This window comes from Pipistrellus kuhlii, unplaced genomic scaffold (genome assembly GCF_014108245.1).
Source record: "Pipistrellus kuhlii isolate mPipKuh1 unplaced genomic scaffold, mPipKuh1.p scaffold_m20_p_10, whole genome shotgun sequence".
NCBI classification, from domain to species: domain Eukaryota; kingdom Metazoa; phylum Chordata; class Mammalia; order Chiroptera; family Vespertilionidae; genus Pipistrellus; species Pipistrellus kuhlii.
Window position 1 is genome coordinate 21,124,234 of NW_023425405.1, and position 17,800 is coordinate 21,142,033.

General features: G+C 37.3%; 1 protein-coding gene and 1 long non-coding RNA gene across 3 annotated transcripts in view; both read left to right on the forward strand.

The window, feature by feature from the left end:
* The window catches only part of MGAM (maltase-glucoamylase), a 143,075-nt gene that overhangs the window by 71,945 nt on the left and 53,330 nt on the right, over positions 1-17,800 (forward strand). Inside the window, exons 47-48 of one of the 2 annotated variants that reach the window (XM_036428969.2) lie at positions 305-475; positions 2,472-3,410. The exons of the other annotated variant lie outside the window; for it this stretch is intronic. Of the exons in view, the coding sequence (XP_036284862.1) occupies positions 305-475; positions 2,472-2,549 (249 nt within the window). The 3' untranslated portion in view covers positions 2,550-3,410. Of the gene's footprint in view, positions 1-304; positions 476-2,471; positions 3,411-17,800 lie in introns of those variants that run through there. 2 annotated transcript variants of the gene reach the window in all.
* Positions 9,091-16,728, forward strand: LOC118714129. The gene is made up of 3 exons (XR_004986489.1): positions 9,091-9,196; positions 14,152-14,260; positions 16,706-16,728. It is a non-coding gene; the product is annotated as an uncharacterized LOC118714129 (long non-coding RNA).

The window sequence follows — 17,800 nt, forward strand, 5'->3', positions numbered from 1 at the left end:
TTTTCTGACTTCTCCACAGATAGAAAAGTAAGGTTCCTGATAGCTGAGACCCTTTATCTCCTTGGACTTTAGGGCAATTCTGGAGACCCTGCAGGTGCTTTTTAGTCAATGAAAATGTAGATGGTAGTTGGAACAGGTGATAAAGTCCTGAAATCATGGTCTCCACTATAAAGACACAAGGTGGTAACTCTGAAGTTTTCTTACTTCATGACCTGCATTTGTGCCTAAAAAGAGGTGGGAAAATTTTTGAACAAATTTTGCTTTATTTTTTTTTTCCTGGTTTCTTTTATCTCTAATTTGACAGAATACAATGACGAGTCATGTAATTCTCAACAAATACATCACGGATACAAACCCTTTGAATCTGGGCTACATTGAGATCTGGGGAGTGGGCAGTACCTCCATTTCCAGTGTCAGCATCTCTGTGAATGGCACGGATATAACACCCACCTTCACCTACACTGCTACATCAGAGGTTTGTGACCAGTGAAAAGTCTGAATGGTATTTCTCAACCCTGAGATGCAATGTGAAATGCCTGCCTCTTTCTTTCTAATGACACCCTCTCCTGCAAAGCTTCTGTTTTAAGTGTGTCAACATGGACAGCATAGTGATGGAAGGGAAATAAGCCTTTATCATTTGGGATTGACGGTCTGGGTCCTTAACTTTCTTATTTATTTGTTTGTTTGTTTGTTTATTTATTTATTTTTTGCTTAATACGTTCAACTTTTTCAAGGAATTTATTTATTTATTGTTTTAAAATCTTTATTGTTGAAAGTATTACCTATGTCCCCCTTCTCTCTCACCCCCACCATTGATCTTTTCTAGTCTGTCCCTTTCCTCCCCTCACCAGGACTTCACCACTCTATTGTCTGTGTCCATGGACTATGCATATATGCATGCAAGTTATTTGGTTGATCACTTCCCACTCACCCACCTTCCCTTTGAGTGGTCCTTACTTTCTATGCATGTCTGCTTGTCTGCAAAGCTATGTAAAATCCTGTGTTTTATTCCTCATTTCTGCCTCAGAGATCTACTTGATAGCTTGAATTAGCATATTTTATCAGTTGTAAGACACCATTAGTTACAAGTTACCCCATTATTTCATGTGCCATAAAGACAAAAAAAAAAAAAAAGGGACAAGAATATGATACTTAAAATTCTATTTTGAACTTACAGTTTTGTAAAACTCTTTTAGACATTGATTTTTATCATTTAAATATGTTAAGTGATAATAATGGGAAGAGTTGAGTAGTGATACATAGGCATTGATAATTCTGCCATCAAAGTGACTTAGAAGAGGTAGATTCTGAATTTGAAGAAATATTAGAAATGCCTTAACCAATTATATCACATAATTTTCTATTTGTTATTTATTTAAATCTCAATATTTTATTTATTATTAAAAAGATAACTGCATGGCACTAATGGAGTAAGGCATTTCCCGGATATTATCCCAGGTGATGGTGCTATAAAATTTCATAAAACTCTTCTACTATAGTCTATGAGATTTTCTCCCAAGCCATTAACATGTTTATACAAGTGTTTATCTTAGCATTTTTTATCTTATTGTCAGCCAGGAGTTATATTCCTTCCTAAAATGACCCTTAAGTGGTTTGCAGTTCATCCATTCAGAATACCAATAATAGCAAAGATGTCCATATTTGCACAGATAATAACAATAGTTATGAGTGCTGCTTGGCTCACAGTGATTCTGAGGCTGTTGATTGCAAGACACATTATGATTTCATGAATGTTAAATATGTAAAAACACTGCCTTGGGATTAATGAAGTGGTTCTAACATCTCTCCTCATGGTAAATAGGATCTTTCCTTGTGTGCTTACTCGTTGCTTTCTCTGAACTATTTTTTTTCCCATAATCCTCTCTGATTACAAAACCTACAATAAGTTTTCCTTCCGTTTTATATTTCTTTTTATTTCCTCATATTTGTGGTTTTCTTATCAACCAATTTCCCTAATCTTTACCATGAGCTCATAAAGGACTTTACCTGTTTTTGTTGCTGACCAACTCATGGACTGCACATATGGTGAAACTTTATGGAAAGTATTTGCCTAGAAAAAAGTTGGAATATTGGACTCCCATTGGCAGTCATCCAGGCACTCTGAGGGATGAGCAGAGGAGGAAATAAAAGGGGTTCTCTGAAGGAAATCAACACTCCAAATGAATATAAATAAGGACATTTTCTCCAATTTGTCTGTGGGATTGTGTCTCTACTGTGGCTGCATATTGCATTATTTCGAGGCTTGTTGTCTTATCACTATCACTGAATGATCTTTGTCTTATAAAGAATTATGAAAGACACTCGTCATCTGAAAATTTGAGAACATCCGGAAACTATGCAATGAATTGTGAAAGTATCAGTGTGTTATGTAGACCATTGGCTCATCTCTGATTTGTTCGCAGGAAGTTTCAATCATCTAATGCCCAATACTTTTCCTTGGTTCCCAACAGGTGTTACATATTGATGTGAGAAGCAGAAACATCAGCCTACATAATTTCACTTCTTTGACATGGAAAAGCACTCTGTGAATTTTAAGAGCAAGATTCTATGAATGACTTTGAAACTACTTATACTTCATGCTTATAAAATTATTGTGTTACTAATTGATTCATGCCCACTATGGATAAAATCTTTTATTAATTTTGTTATATGTTTTGTCTATGCCTTAACCCTATGGGATAGGCAATAGGGAGGTGCTGAAAATCAATGGGTTGTCTTAATGTCTCTATGTGATTAGTATGGTATCTATTGTTCATCATTCAACATTTACTGAAGATGAACTGGGTCCATGGTGTGTGAAGTGTGTGTGTACATGTGAATCTGTGTGTAACCAGGAAATAGGTCCCACTCTCTTGCTAAGTAGACAAGAAAAAGCTTGCCAGGACAGTTTCAGGCCCTGGAGCTAACATTCCAAGAAAGTACGCAGAAAGCCAGAACTCATAAAGGATAACTGTTGGTTGGTTTTAGGGAAAGAGGAACATTATGTTGACAGCAGGACAGAAGGGAAAGAAAAGGCAAACACAGGGAAAGGTAAACAGGAAAGATGAGTGGAAACAGATTGTGATAAAAGTGATCATGACAAATGAGAAGACAATATTAAAATAACAAGAAGATTAGTCTCAATGGGAGGAGAAAGGAAGAACCAACTCACTTGAAAGCAAGAAGAAGGGTTAGGGGAAACCCTTAACAGATGGAAGAAGGGGTGAAAATGAAATTTAAGCAGGCAAAACTGAAGGAAGGAGTTTGAGTGTAAAATATAACTTATTTTTGCAGTGGTATGCTTTAAATTTTGTAAATCTCTATTCTCTGCCTAATGTATATAACCACAATTTACACATGTGCATATAACTTCCATGCCAGAGCCAAATAAAATAAGCATATTTACAAGAGATTTTGAATTTTGTGATATTTTGATCATGGTGATGTCAATTCAAATTAAGACTATATCTTGTTCAGCAAACCTTTGTAAACTGATCTTGTTCTCTTTGGCCGAAGACCCTACAGTCCAATCCACCAACAGAATGGTTAGCTTTTGGAGGATTCGCCCTTTTCCTTACACCCATGGCATGTCTTTTTTAAGATTTAGGCTATAGCCCTAACCAGTTTGGTTCAGTGGATGAGTTTGGAATCATTCTGTATTCTTTTAATTTTTGGAAGAGTTTGAGAAGCATTGATATTAATTTTTCTTTAAATGTTTGATATATTTCATCAGTGAAGCATTGATTCTGGGCTTTTGTTTGTTGGGAGGTTTCTGATTACTGATTTAATCTTCTTATAGTAACTAGTTTGTTGAGATTTTCAAGTTTATTTAGTTTTGTTAAGTTATATGTTTTAAGGAATATATCTATTTTGTCTAATTTGTTAGTGTTTAATTAATTGTTCATAGTAATCTCTTATAATTCTTTGTATTTCTAAGATATCAGTTGTAACATCTCTTCTTTCATTTCTGATTTTATTTATTTGAGCCCTACCTCCTTTTTCTTTTGGCAAGTCTAACTAAAGGTTGTTGATTTTGTTTCTCTTTAAAAAAAAACAAAACAAAACAGATCTTAGTTTCATCTATCTTTTCTATTGTCTTTATAGTCTCTATTTTATTTACTTCTGTTTGAATCTTTGTTACTTCCTTCCTTCTACTCACTTTTTCCCCCCCCTAGTTTCTTAAGATATAAAGTTAGGCTGTTTCTTTTCTTGTCTCTTACCTCCAAAATATTTCTGTTACATTTTCTTTGGTCAACACAAGCATCTGACTCAATATCTTCTAGTTGCCACTTAGCAAGAAGGGATGGCAAAGTTAGCTATTTTCTGTTCTTTAAAAAGCAGGTTATATCTGGGTTTGTCAGTGAGCATTGTAATGTGAACATTACCACAAATGAGCATGGAATGTAGGGAATTAAGAGTAAAGTATCACACAAAGAGAAGAAAGATTTTATGTACTAGAGAAAAACACGATGGCAGCATAAGTAAACAAATAATCTGTCACCTCGCACAATTTCAAAACTACATCTAAAAGACAAAACGTCTGTCAATCATAACCACGGGAAAGCTGGCTAAAAGAGAAAGGACACAAGTGCTGAAAAGCTAAAAAGCCTAGGTACGGAGGCATGTGAATCAGGCTGGTGGCGGGCGACTGGGCGCAAGGCTTTTTTTCAGCCCGAAGGGAAACAAGCTCCCTCTCACTTTGAAATCCAGTTTTTGGGGTCATGTGAGGGATGCAGATGCCCACGGAGAGAAGCTGGTCTGTTGGCCATCGAGTCCAAAAGTGAGGGTGACTTTTTTGCAGAGGTATGCACAGCAATCATTGTTTACTGTGATGGAGCGAGGGGGATGTGGGGACTTGGAAATGCAGAAAGGCAGAGACAGCTGATGGCAGCCATCACTGTTTGCCATGCCCAGCCTAGTGACATCCTGAGACTCCACCTCATCCTGAGGCTCCGCCCTGCACATTCTACAAACCCACCCAGGCTCCACACAGCTTCTTTTGCATATAAATGGCCTGTATTACGGCAGCTTAACAAAATAAACTGTAGCTCCAGCTCCAAAACTGCCAAATCCAAGCAAGGAGGAGAAAACTGTAGTTCTTGCAGTAGCTCCTGTTGGATGGCCTCAGACTGTAGCTGAACTACACCCTATTGGAGATCCAGAAACTAGTGTATCTAGTGGTCGGTGTGAGATGACACCAGATTTTAACTACTCTCATAAGGGACACATTCAAGAGACAGACTCAGTGAGCACCAAAGCCCTATAGGAACAAGTCCTCCCCCATAAACGTGTCTCCAGCACAGCAATTCTTCTGTTATAGACACAGCAGGTCCTCACAGCCAATTGGCCTGGAGGTCAATTCCTCCCAGTGACATCAAGAACAATCAAGACTTAACTACAACAAGGGTGTACACACAGTTTACAAAGGGGTGCACCAAGAGTGTCCACATCAGGCAACTGGGAGACTGACCCATTGAACCATATAGGACACCTAGGCCCACAAAGCTACTCTACCAACTCAGGGAAGCAGCGAAAATGCCGAGAAAGGGAAAGAGATCTCAAAAAAAATGGAGGAGAACAAAACACTGGATATAGAGTTCAAAACCATGGTTATAAGGTTTTTCAAGAATTTCCTAAAAAAGGCCGATAAATTTAACAAGACCCTCAAGAATATGAAAAAGGACCAACTAGAACTTAAACATACACTGACTGAAATAAAAAAAAATATTATACAGAGACTCAACAGCAGACTAGAAGAATGAAAGAATCAAATCAAAGATTTAAAATACAAAGAGGCAAAAGACACTCTTCCAGAGAAACAAGAAGAGAAGAGAATCCAGAAAGTTGAAGATAGTGTAAGAAGCTTCTGGGACAACTTCAAGCATACCAACATCAGAATTATGGGGGTGCCAGAAGAAGAGAGAGAGCAAGACACTGAAAACCTATTTAAAGAAATAATGACAGAAAACTTCCCCCACCTGGTGAAAGAAATAGACAGACAAGTCTAGGAAGCGCACGGAACCCCAAACAAAAGGAATCCAAAGAAGATCACACCAAGACACATCATAATTAAAATGCCAAGAGCAAAAGACAAAGAGAGAATCTTATAAGCGGCAAGAGAAAAACAGTTAGTTACATACAAGGGAGCACCCATACGATTATCAGCTGATTTCTCAACAGAAACTATCCAGGCCAGATGGGAGTGGCAAGAAATATTCAAAGTGATGAATAGCAAGAACCTACAACCAAGATTACTCTACCCAGCAAAGTTATCATTCAAAATTGAAGGGCAGATAAACAGCTTCACAGATAAGAAAAAGCTAAAGGAGTTCATCACCACCAAACCAGTATTATATGAAATGCTAAAAAGTGTTCTTTAAAAAGAGGAAGAAGAAAAAAGTAAAGATAAAAATTATGAACAATAAATGCATATATATCAACAAGTGAATCTAAAAATCAAGTGAATTAAAAAGCTGAGGAACAGAATAAACTGGTGAATATAATAGAACCAGGGGCATAGAATGGGAGGGGATTGATAATTCTCAGGGGGAAAGAGGGGTCTGTGGGGGGGGGGGGGTACGTGAAGAGACTGGACAAAAATCATATACCTATGGATGAGGACAGCGGAGGAGGGAAGCGGGGAGAGGAGGTAAGGGTAGAGGGTGGGGTGGGGACCAGGTGGAGGGGAGCTATGGAGGGGAAAAAAGGAGAAACAATTGTAATAATCTGAACAATAAAGATTTATTTAAATAAAATAAAATAAAATAAAATAAAAATAAAAAACCTAGAAGAATTCTTAAAAAGAAAGAAAGATTTTATGTACTAATAAGTCTCCTTGATATCACCCACTTTGAAATGAGATCCAAGTGCATTTTTCCCTCTAACAAAGGCTCTCTTGTCCTGGCACAAAGATAAGGTGAGGAGTCCATAAAGGCAGGAACCAAGTTTGTGTGTGAACATGTCTTTGTGTCTATACTTGCCACACACTGAACATTTGAAGTAAATATGGACTATATTTACTTAGATGCCATCAGAAGATGCCATTAGAAGTTGGCATGCCTGCATATATAAAATATGCAATATCTTATATATACTACTAGAATCCCAGTGCATGATTTGGAATCAAGTGGCACTGCCCACCCTCAAGTCACTGCTCCGGCCCTCCCTTGCTCCTTGGACCCACTGTGGCTGTGGTTGTTGCTGGTCTGGCCCCGCCTCCCTATCCAGCCTTTAAAGCAGCCATGGCCACTGCTGATCAGGCCCTCCCCCAGCACAGGTGGGTGGAGGCCCCTGCCACCCCACCCCCAATGCTGTACACGCAACCTCCTCTTGTCTGATTGACCTGTTATGACGTCCTGGTTAATTAGCATATTTCTCTATTATACATATATAGAGATAATGACCTCATATATTATTGGTGGGAATGTAAACTGTTGCCACCATATGGAAAAACAGTTCTCCAGTTCTTCAAAATGTCAAAGATAAAGTTACCATGGGACCCAGTAATTCCACTTCTAGGTATATCCTCAAGAGAACTGAAAATATATGTTTACACAAAAAAGGTACATGAATGTTTATGACAAGATTGCTCATTATAGACAAAAAATATGAACAACCCAAATGTACATCAACCAATGAGTGGATAAACACAAAGGGGATATATTAATATAATGAATGTCATCCATCCATAAAAAGAAATAAAGTATTGATACCTGCAGATGCCTGATACCTGCAACAACATGGATGAACTTTGAAAACATTATACCACGTGAAAGAAGCCAGGCACAAATGGCCACACATTATATGATTCTAATTATATGAAATGTTCAGAATAAACAAATCCATAAAGTCAAACAATAGATTAGTGGTTGCAGGGGTGGGAGAGAGGGAATGGGAAGTAACCACTAATGAATACATGTTTACTTTGCAAGATGATAAAAATGTTCTGGAATTAGATGGTGATGATGGTTGGACAACTTTTTGAATATACTAAATTTTTTGAATATACTGAAATTTTTTAATATTTGACTTGTACATTTTAAAAGGTTAAATTGAATGTCATGGTATGTAAATTATATCTCAAGTTTTTTTTTGTTTGTTTTGTTTTTGTTTTTTTAAACAACACTTTTTCCTCAGCTAACCTAAGAAGTAAGTAAATTTTTAAAATGTTGGTGACTCACTAAAACTCCAGGGGGAGTAGTGTCAGGTTTGTAGACTATGGCTGGGGACAATAGCCCAATTACCATGAGGCAGCTGCCGCTGCCATTGTCCTTAGCACATGTGTGGCAGCTTGCACCCTCCCCCCAGCACTGAATGTGGGGTGCAATAGGTCCTCAGTCCATGTTGCCTCTGAAACGATATCTCGTCACCATCCTGGATTCTCATCATACCTCCTTCATTCTCCACTTTCTCTGGGTCACAGGAACATCTCATCAATTGAGCACACTTTGTCTGAAAGGGAACCTGTGAAAGAGAATTTCTAGCCCCTTCCCTGGGGAAGCAGAACTCCCAAAGTGACAAGTTCCTTAAGTATTAGAGGCTTTTTCAAAGGTGCTGATCAGTCAAAGAGTATGACAAATTTCCAGTAGAGTTGTCTTCCCATTTTAAAGTGACATAATTTCTATTTTAATGGTGCTTCACTTATTTAGAATAATTGGTGAGAAGGCTGCTTGTTTAAATTAATGAGAACTTTGGGAGACAAAAATGGAGAAGGTAACGATATGATAAACCAAGAGCTATTCACTCTTTCACTTAACTTATTCAACAAGTATCTATTTATTTAAAAATATGTATGGGTATTGGGCCAAGGGCTTCACGTAGGAGATACAAGAGTAAAGAAGGCTGGTAAGACCTTAGTTCCTGGGCTCTTTAGGCTCATGGTCAGGCAAGCAAGAATAATGTTGTGTGACAAGCAAAGTTATTGGATACGAAACAGAAACACAGAAGAGGCTGAACTAATAGATGAAAACTCCACCTTCCCCTTTCATTAACAAATGAAGGTTCCTCCATATCACAGGGAAACTAGGGCCTTTTATGGTCTATAGGAAAATCCAGTCCTCTCCTCCAATTGCCACCAGCTTTACAGGGCAATAAATCAATCCTGGCAGAAGATGGCTATGCCAGTGCAGTCACCTTTGTCCAGTGCTCCTTAAGAACCACTGAGGGATAGACACAGCAAATAAGATACGGCTATGAGGTGAGTACTTTTTCCCATGCAGGAGGTGCTTTGAACAAGTCTTGTCCCTTTGTTCTTGTAAATGTCCCTGTTTCCTTCTCTGCTGAGTGATCTGGACAGCCCATGCTTTTTTTCTGTGCCTGATGTTTTCACATACACTATGAGGAAAGCTAGCTGACAGTGGCCTAGACTGAGTTATGTGAAAGTATTTTTTGAGGCAGAGAAGGAAGTGGCTACACAATTATTAAGGTTTTTAGTAATAACCTGGGTTTAAATTAATTCTAAAATTTTGTTTGATACTGAAAAATGGCTTTGGGCAAGGAGGGTTTCTAAGTAAGAAAGAGTTTCTACCTTTAGGAATCTTTACTCCTATCTTCTCTCTGGATGATAACAGTTCCTATGGTAGGAAAATGCCAGGGATTGTCCCAGGGTCTTGAGCTTCAGGTGCTGAACCTGCTCCCCCAGGAGTATTAAAGAGCTGTGGAAGAGGTGCCTTGCTTGTGGTTTGTTGAGGCTACAAAGGAAAGTCTCCCCATGGGAGTCTAACAGACAGACAATATGTTGGCTGTGTTGATGAGTCATGGGTTCTAAGCATAAGAAACTAAACTGGATATTGAGAGTATGTGGGGTTGGTCTCTGAGACTTCTTTCACAATTTGAAATTCCACCTTTAGCGATTCAGCCTCTAGATCTTTAAGCTCTGCAGTCTAGGTAACTGAACGGAGATAGTCTTCAAATTTAATAAGCAGGGATCTAATGAAAAAAAAAAACCAAAAACAAAAAAACACACAATCAATTGACTAACAAAATAGATCCAGAGATATGGGTGCATGGAGCAGACTGACAGATCTCAGAGGGGAGGAAGGTTGGGGGAGGGGAGTGGGAAGAGATGAACCAAAGAAATTGTATGCATATATGCTTAGCCCAGGGACACAGACAATAGAGTGGTGAAGGCTTGGGATGGGGTGGGAGGGGGAAGTGAGGGGAAATAGGAGATATCTGTAATAATGTAAACAATGCAACAAAACAAAATAAACTTTTTTTTTTTTTTTTAAAGCAGGGCTAGTTTGTTTTTGCCTCAGTTCTACTACTAACTGAGCATTTATTTATAAGATGGGAATCTTGATGCCTGCCTTATCCTAAAAATAAAAAAACCAAAATGAGAAGCAACAAGCATTTCTTGGAGATCACAGAATTGCAATTGGGGAGCATAGGTTCAGGCAGAAGCCCAAATTGTGTCCCAATTGCAGGAGGGTTTTATGGGAAAAGGAGGGGCTATTTTTATATGAAACAAGGAAAGAACTTTCTATTGTTAGCAAATGAGTTAGTTTTTAGCTATACATGCAGATTACTAATTCTAAAGTATGTAAGTCCTTGTGGTTAGGGTGTCTGCTCTCCTGCTAGCTTACAGTTGTTTGCAAAACAATGTGGCTACGACTCAGCCCAAAGATTATTCTGTCCAGTTCAAATATTTCAAAGGTGTAAGGGCAAGATGTAAGGCAGTTCCTCTAGAATGGCTTTTCTGGCTCCATTTTAAAATGGTACCACTCATGTCAACTTTCACACCTGCCTGATCAATTTTGATATAGGAATTTTATGGGAATATAATAATATGAAATATGTATTATGGGCATTAGAGTAAACCTTTGAATAATTTTGACTAGAGGAGAGACACCTCATTGATAGATTTAGGCTAATAGAAAGGAACAGTTAATATACTCCAACTTCAATCCCAAATCTCAAATCTAACCTCACCCACTCACCCATCCTAACATCTTGGCAAATAATTTATATATCCTTGCTTCTCACCCCCATTTTGCAACTAAGGTGCTTCTTTTCTTGGCTTAGTACACATTAATTTAAAGGCTGACTTAATTAAAAAGTGGAAGCTATACTTATAGAAATGTCATGTCATTGGTCTGGGTTTGAGATAAGCAGGGGTGCAGAGAAATGGAGATTTAAAAAATTTAAAGGAAAGATGAAATGAGAGAGAAAGAGAGAGAGAGAGGGAGAGAGAGAGAGAGAGAGAGAGAGAGAGAGAGAGAGAGAGAGAGAGACTTTTTTGTCTACATGGATTTATAGACTGTCACTACATAAATGCCAGTATGTATGGCTGGAACATAGGAAAGAGATGAGGTTGGACAGCTGGGCCTGGGAGATATCATGATGACCTTTGATTACAAACCACAGACTTTCTATTTTATCTGGAGAACCTTTGAAGACTTGAACACAGGAGAACCCAATGGCCTAGTTTGTGCTGCAGGAAGATCAGTGTGCTGAATGGATACAGGGAGCAGAACGAGTAGAAACAGGAAGTGGTGGCGAAGCAGGGGTCACAGTTCAGGTCAGAAATGATGGCCTGGCTACAGCACTTCCAGAACAGGTGGAGAGAAAGGAACAGAGTTGACAGGTATTGGAAAATAAAATTAGTCTGACCTAGCTGGTAACTGGTTGTGAGAACTGATAGAGAGGAGGCAAAAAAGCTACCCAGGTTTTTAAAGAAATTGTGATTTTTTTCTGTTCCTCAAGATATGAGTTATTTGAGAAGCAGCCAATTTGGCAGGATTAGTAGAAGTTGGGATCATTATATTGTTGGGAGAGATGATTTCATGTTTAAAATCTGTTGAATTTGGTTAAGTCTGTGGGACATCCAAGTGAGATATCCAATAAGCAATCGCCTATATGAATCTAAATTTCTGAGCTAGAAACTCAGGTTGGATTGACCTTTGTGAAGTCATATGAGTGGTGAAGATTGCTCAAGAGAGTTAGGATTGTTATGAAAGTAACACAGGGAATATCAACAGTTATGAGGAACCAGAAAAGTAGGTGAAAACCACGGAGATAGAATGATATTGAGTAATCCAAAGGTGGAAAATTTGCAAGAGGAGGGTGTGGTCGATATGCTAGATGACTTAGACAGTGCCCATTGTATTCCGAGGCTAAATCATTGGTGACTTTGGCAAGAGCAGTTTCAGTGAAATGCAAGAAACAAAAGCTACGCCAGTAACATGAGGAAGCTAACGCAGACAGGGTGGAATTATCTTTTTGGAAAGATAGCTATAATAGGAGAAAGGAAGTTAGGGAACCTAGAGCAGAACACTGAGTCATCAAGAGTTTAGGGTGGTTTTGGGTGATATATTTATGAGAGGAAAGAGTGACTTCAGAGGGAGAGTTTGGTAACTCAAGAAAGAGGAAGGGTAATTGGACCAAGATTTTTTAATGCTAATAATTTTATATTTTATATTTATTTTTATTTAAGTATTTGGCATATAATTTTATGTTGGTTATATTTGTTTCAGATGTACAATATAGAAATTCAACATTTTTATACCTTAAATGTAATCACCCCCACTAATTCTAGTAATCATCTGTCACCAGGTAAACGTATCACAATATTATTGAACCTGATTTTTGAGAAATTCAAAGGCTATGAGTACTAAAGAATAGTAACAAGGATCATGCTTAGACAAGAGGAGGGAAAACTTTTGCACTGAGAAGGAAAGTATGATAATTTATCTAGATGTAAAAAATTTTTATAGAAAAACACTAGTTGGGAAGCAGGGAGATGCAATCATTTCTGCAAAATAGATTCTGTTTGTGATGTTGAAGATGATATTGGCTGAAGGTGCGAGTGCAGGTGACAGAGGTTGGGGCTTGAAAAGAAAAACATGTTAGAAATTTATGCTGTGAAAAATGAGAGGCAAGAATGTCAACTAGCATGCCAGAATATTTGGTAGAGTATGAACCCAGTGGCATTTACACAGGGCTAAGTGCATGAACCAAGGACAGATATTTGGATGGATAGTTTCATTGGATAGATTTAGGTAGCAGACAAGGTAGCAAGGAAGATAAGAGCAATAGATATTGAGGCCTACATCACTTGGGGAGAAAAACCAGTAAGGGCTAAGAGACTAAAAAGAAATGAAAGAGAATAGAAGCCTCAATATGGTCAAAGGATAGGGTAACAATGCAATGAGAGTAAAAGGATATGAGCTTCTGACCAGTAAATAGGAAGCAGAGGTTAAGAGTTCAAAGTGGAACTGGAGGATGATAAATTCCAGGACATAGCCAACGTTTGGATTGATGGCAATAGAGTGATGATGTGAGCCGCTGAAGTTAAAATGTATCATTTGATATAATTAGCATACAAGAATGGGAATACCTCCTGAATCTGAGCACATTTTGCAGATAAAGACACACATATCCAAATAGCTAAAATATCCATCTGTTAGTAAAAAAAAAAAAAAAAAAAAAAAAAAAAAAAAAAAAAAAAAAAAATAGGCCAAGAATTGAAGCCCTTTGATTTCCCTCCAATACAACAAATACTTAAAAACTTGAACCTATGCATGGTCTCCAGGGCTTCTGTGAACCACCAAATTTATATGGGTATATGTTGTAAACATATAAGCAAGCATTATATTGGTGATCAAGATTAGGTGGGTTTTTGTTACCAGATTATAAAAAAGGATTAGTGGCCTTTAAACAGATCAACACCTCAACATCATGGCATGGGAATTATTAAAAGAAGAATTGGATTCAGGTTTTGCTGCTATTTTTGTCCCTGACTGTACTCTCCTCTCTACTGCCCAGGGTGGTTGTGGAGATCAAAGTGACATCTGAAAGGGCTTTTCTGAACCATATCAACCCCTCATCTATCTTTCTCCTGGACTTCATTCCTCTTCTTCCTCTCTCCCTCTCATTCTTCCTGTCTGATGTATTTTTTTTTTCTTGGGCAATACCCAATTCCTCTGCAGACAAAAAGGGCAAGAGCCGTAGTAGTGTTAGATGCATAGATTAGACTTAGATGGAGACACTGTGATGATTGAAAAAATATATTCTCTAGATCATTTAAAGAGAAATGCCAAAAATCTAGTCATTTTATAAAAGAATTCCTGTTCTAATCATAATGCCTATCTATTCTTTTGGATTAATGTGACTTTACTGTTTGCTTTAATCCCATTATCTGTGTCCATCTAGATGGCGAGGAAGCTCAGTGTGTTGGAAGTCTTTCTGTTCATCTGCTTCCTAATTGTATTTGCCGCAGATATCTTATTGGTGTTACTGCTGCTGAATAAGAATTCTCCAGGTAAGCAAGATACTCATGCTGCTGAGTTGGAAGGAAGTCCCTTCAGGATGCCAAAAAAAAAATCATCTTATTCCTTTACTCCTCAGCATGCCACCAGACTGCATCATTTATAACTCACATCCATAGCTAATTTAAGTCACTCTCCAAAAGCTGTGTTCTTTTTCTGCAACTAAACCTTGATTGCTCATGATATTCAGGGTCTCACAAGTATCATTTGAAACAGATTTAACAAGATGCACAATGAGGCCCATCAAAGGCTTGTTTTTCAACCTAAAGTCATGAGGTAATAGAACCTTCAAGGAAGAACAGTTGAGGTACCCGTGCCCAATTCCATTACATGATTACAGCAAAGGACATTAGGTTACAGGGAAGGGGAGGGCTGATACACTTGGCTTACATATATCAATTACAATTAGCCTCCAGCCCATATTCTGACTGGAATAGCTATGGTTTCTTCATAGATGTTTTTGAAACTGTTTTCGCTCTCACACAGAAGCATCCAATCTCTTCACCACTCTCCACAGTAAATTGACACTTTCTAGAAACAATTATGACTTTGAAAGATGATTTGAAAACCATTGATAAAAACTGTCTTTGACCTATTACTGCTTTTACCCTATAAATATTTTTTGGGTCACAAGTCCTGTAAGAATACTGTCCAGTGTATATGAATAAGTAGTTTCTTTTATTTAACATAAAATTAGATCTTTGAACCTGCATTTATTCTAAACAACATTCTAATTCATGCAGAATGCTTCAAATTTTAAATGTTTTACATAGTGGACTTGCCCTGAGGTGTTTTTCCAAGAAGTTTCCACGAATTGAAAAGATTTCATTTCATTTTTTTTAATGTGGTAAGAACACTTAAAGTGAAATTTACCCTCTTAACAGGTTTTTCAATGTATAATACAGCATTGTTATCTATAGGTACAGTTTTGTACATTATATCTGTAGAATTTATTCATCTTGCATAACTGAAATTTTATACATTATTTAGCAACACTCTATTGTCCCCTCCCCCTAGCCCATGGCAACTATCATTCTGTTCTTTGCTTTAGTGACTTTTGACTGTTTTTGATATATCACATAGGTAGAGTCATACACTATTGGTCCTCTGTGCCTGGCTTATTTCACTTAGCATAACATTTTTAAGCTTCATCTAAATTGTTGCAAATGATGAGATTCTTTTTCTTTTTTAAGGCTGGATAGTATTCCATTTCATGTAATAATAATATTCCATGTATATTAGCATACTTTCTTACCCATTCATCCATCAATGGACATTTGTGTTGGGTTTACATCTTGGCTGTTGTGAATAGTGCTGTAATGACATGGGGATGCTATTATGTATTTGGAATTCTGACTTCAATTCTTTTGAATAAATACCAAAAAAGTAGGCTTGCTGGATTGTATGGTAGTTCTATTTTTAAAATTTTTAGGAACCTCTATAATGTTTTCCATAGTGGCTGCACCAATTTGCAGCATTCCCACTAGTAGTATTCATGGGTTCCAGTTTCTCCACATCCTCACCCATTCTTGTTTTCTTTGTAATAGCCATTCTTACAGCTGAGCTGTTTTCTCATTGTGGCTTTGATTTGAATTCCCCTAATGATTAGCGACATTAAGTATCTTTTCATATACCTGTTGGACATTTGCATGTCTTCTTTGATAAAATGTCAGTTCAAGTCCTTAACCCAGTTTTAAAGCAGGTTATTAATTTATGTTTGTTTATTTGTTTTGTTTTTGCTATTGAGTTGTAGGAGTTCCTTATATATTTTAGAAATTGCCCCTTTTTGGATACATGGTTTGCAAATATTTTCTCCCATTCCTTACACTGCCTTTTCACTCCATTAATTGGGTTTTTGTTGTTGCTGTTTTGTATGCAGAATCTTTTAGTTTGTTTTAGTGTGGTTGTCAGGAATTGGATGGTAGTGATTCGTTGCACAATTTTATAAAATACCAAAATCAACATTGAGTTGTAAACTTTAAAAAGGTGAATTTTATGGCCTGTGAATTGCATCTCAATAAAAACCAACCAAACAGAAAGCAAATGATCCTGATGAACTTGTGCTAAAGAACCAAGATTTTCTCTGAGTAGTTTCTATGAGAATAACAAAATACTTGTCAATACTATACCTTTTCCAAATGAGAATGGGGCAGAAACATAATTTATATGTGTGGAGGATAAATGAGTATAAATAAATATAGAATAAATATAAAAATATATTTTTTGCATTTTTAAATTAAAAAGTCTGTATAAGTTCATTCTGTTAATATATTTTAAAAGCAAATGTTTTTAACACTTCGAAAATGTATACAAATGTAGATTGCAGCTATTAGTGTTGACTGGAGAATTGGCTGAAAATCTGACATTGACTGCTTCATTCCCCGACTGGGATTATGCTACATGCAGGTTTTTAACTTTGTTCTTTAATTTTTATGCAGATACTCCATTTACTCCACAGTGCGATGCAATCCCTGAATCACAAAGGATAGACTGTACGCCTGGCATCGGGGTGACAGAGGTCAGAGAAATGGATGACCTTCCATTGACTTACTGGGTTTTAGTTAAAAGAAATGAGTGTGTGAAGTGGGGAGAGGGTGGTGGTGGAAGTTATGGAACTCTATTTGTTTGGAGTTACTATTTCTTTCTTGTCTTATTGAAACAAACAGCACTAAAGAAGTGAGGGAATAGAATAGTGTAAAGATAAGAGGAGTAGGAAATAATAAGAGTGTTGGCCCATAGGGTTTGAAATCCAGAGTGGAGGGAAAGTTCCTAGTGGAGGGTTAGTCCTAGGGTAGCCACAGAAAGATATTTTTAGGGTTAGGCCATGTACCCCTTGAGAACAGAACCCATCAAGCACATATGGTTGACTGAGTCACTTGGTTAATTCAGGTGACTTATTATAACAAAAGTCTTCTGGAATCATATTATTGGCAAGAGATCCTGATGAACTTGTGCTAAAGAACCTAGATTTTCTCTCTGAGAATTTAAACTATTTGAACCCTGCTAGTTTTGATTAAAAACTATAAAATAAAGGTTGTATACACTTAGGTTTTATTGCTTTACTTCATATTTTATATACTATATCCCATAATATTCTAGCGGGATGTTAATAAGTACTACATTTGAGTTTTAGGTTAAAATTAGGCAATATTGACATTTCAACAGTTTTGAATCATCCCATTTTAAAAACATAAAAGTATTTCCATTTTAACTCTTGTTTTTCTTCATATGTATTGTATTACATATGCATTAGGAAGGTTTTTTTTCCTAGATTTTTCATATGCATAGTTTCTGTTGTAAATACAATCCATTATATTTTCTAAGTGCTACTAATCTGTTATTGTAATGATATTGAAAATGAGACAACCAGCTGTGTGTCTCAGTGGTTGAGCATAGACCTATGAACCAGGAGGTCATAGTTCGATTCCTGGTCAGGGCACATACCTGGGGTTGCAGGCTCGATCCCCAGTAGGGGACCCACAGGAGGCAGCCAATCAATAGCTCTCTATCATCATTGGTGTTTCTATCTCTTC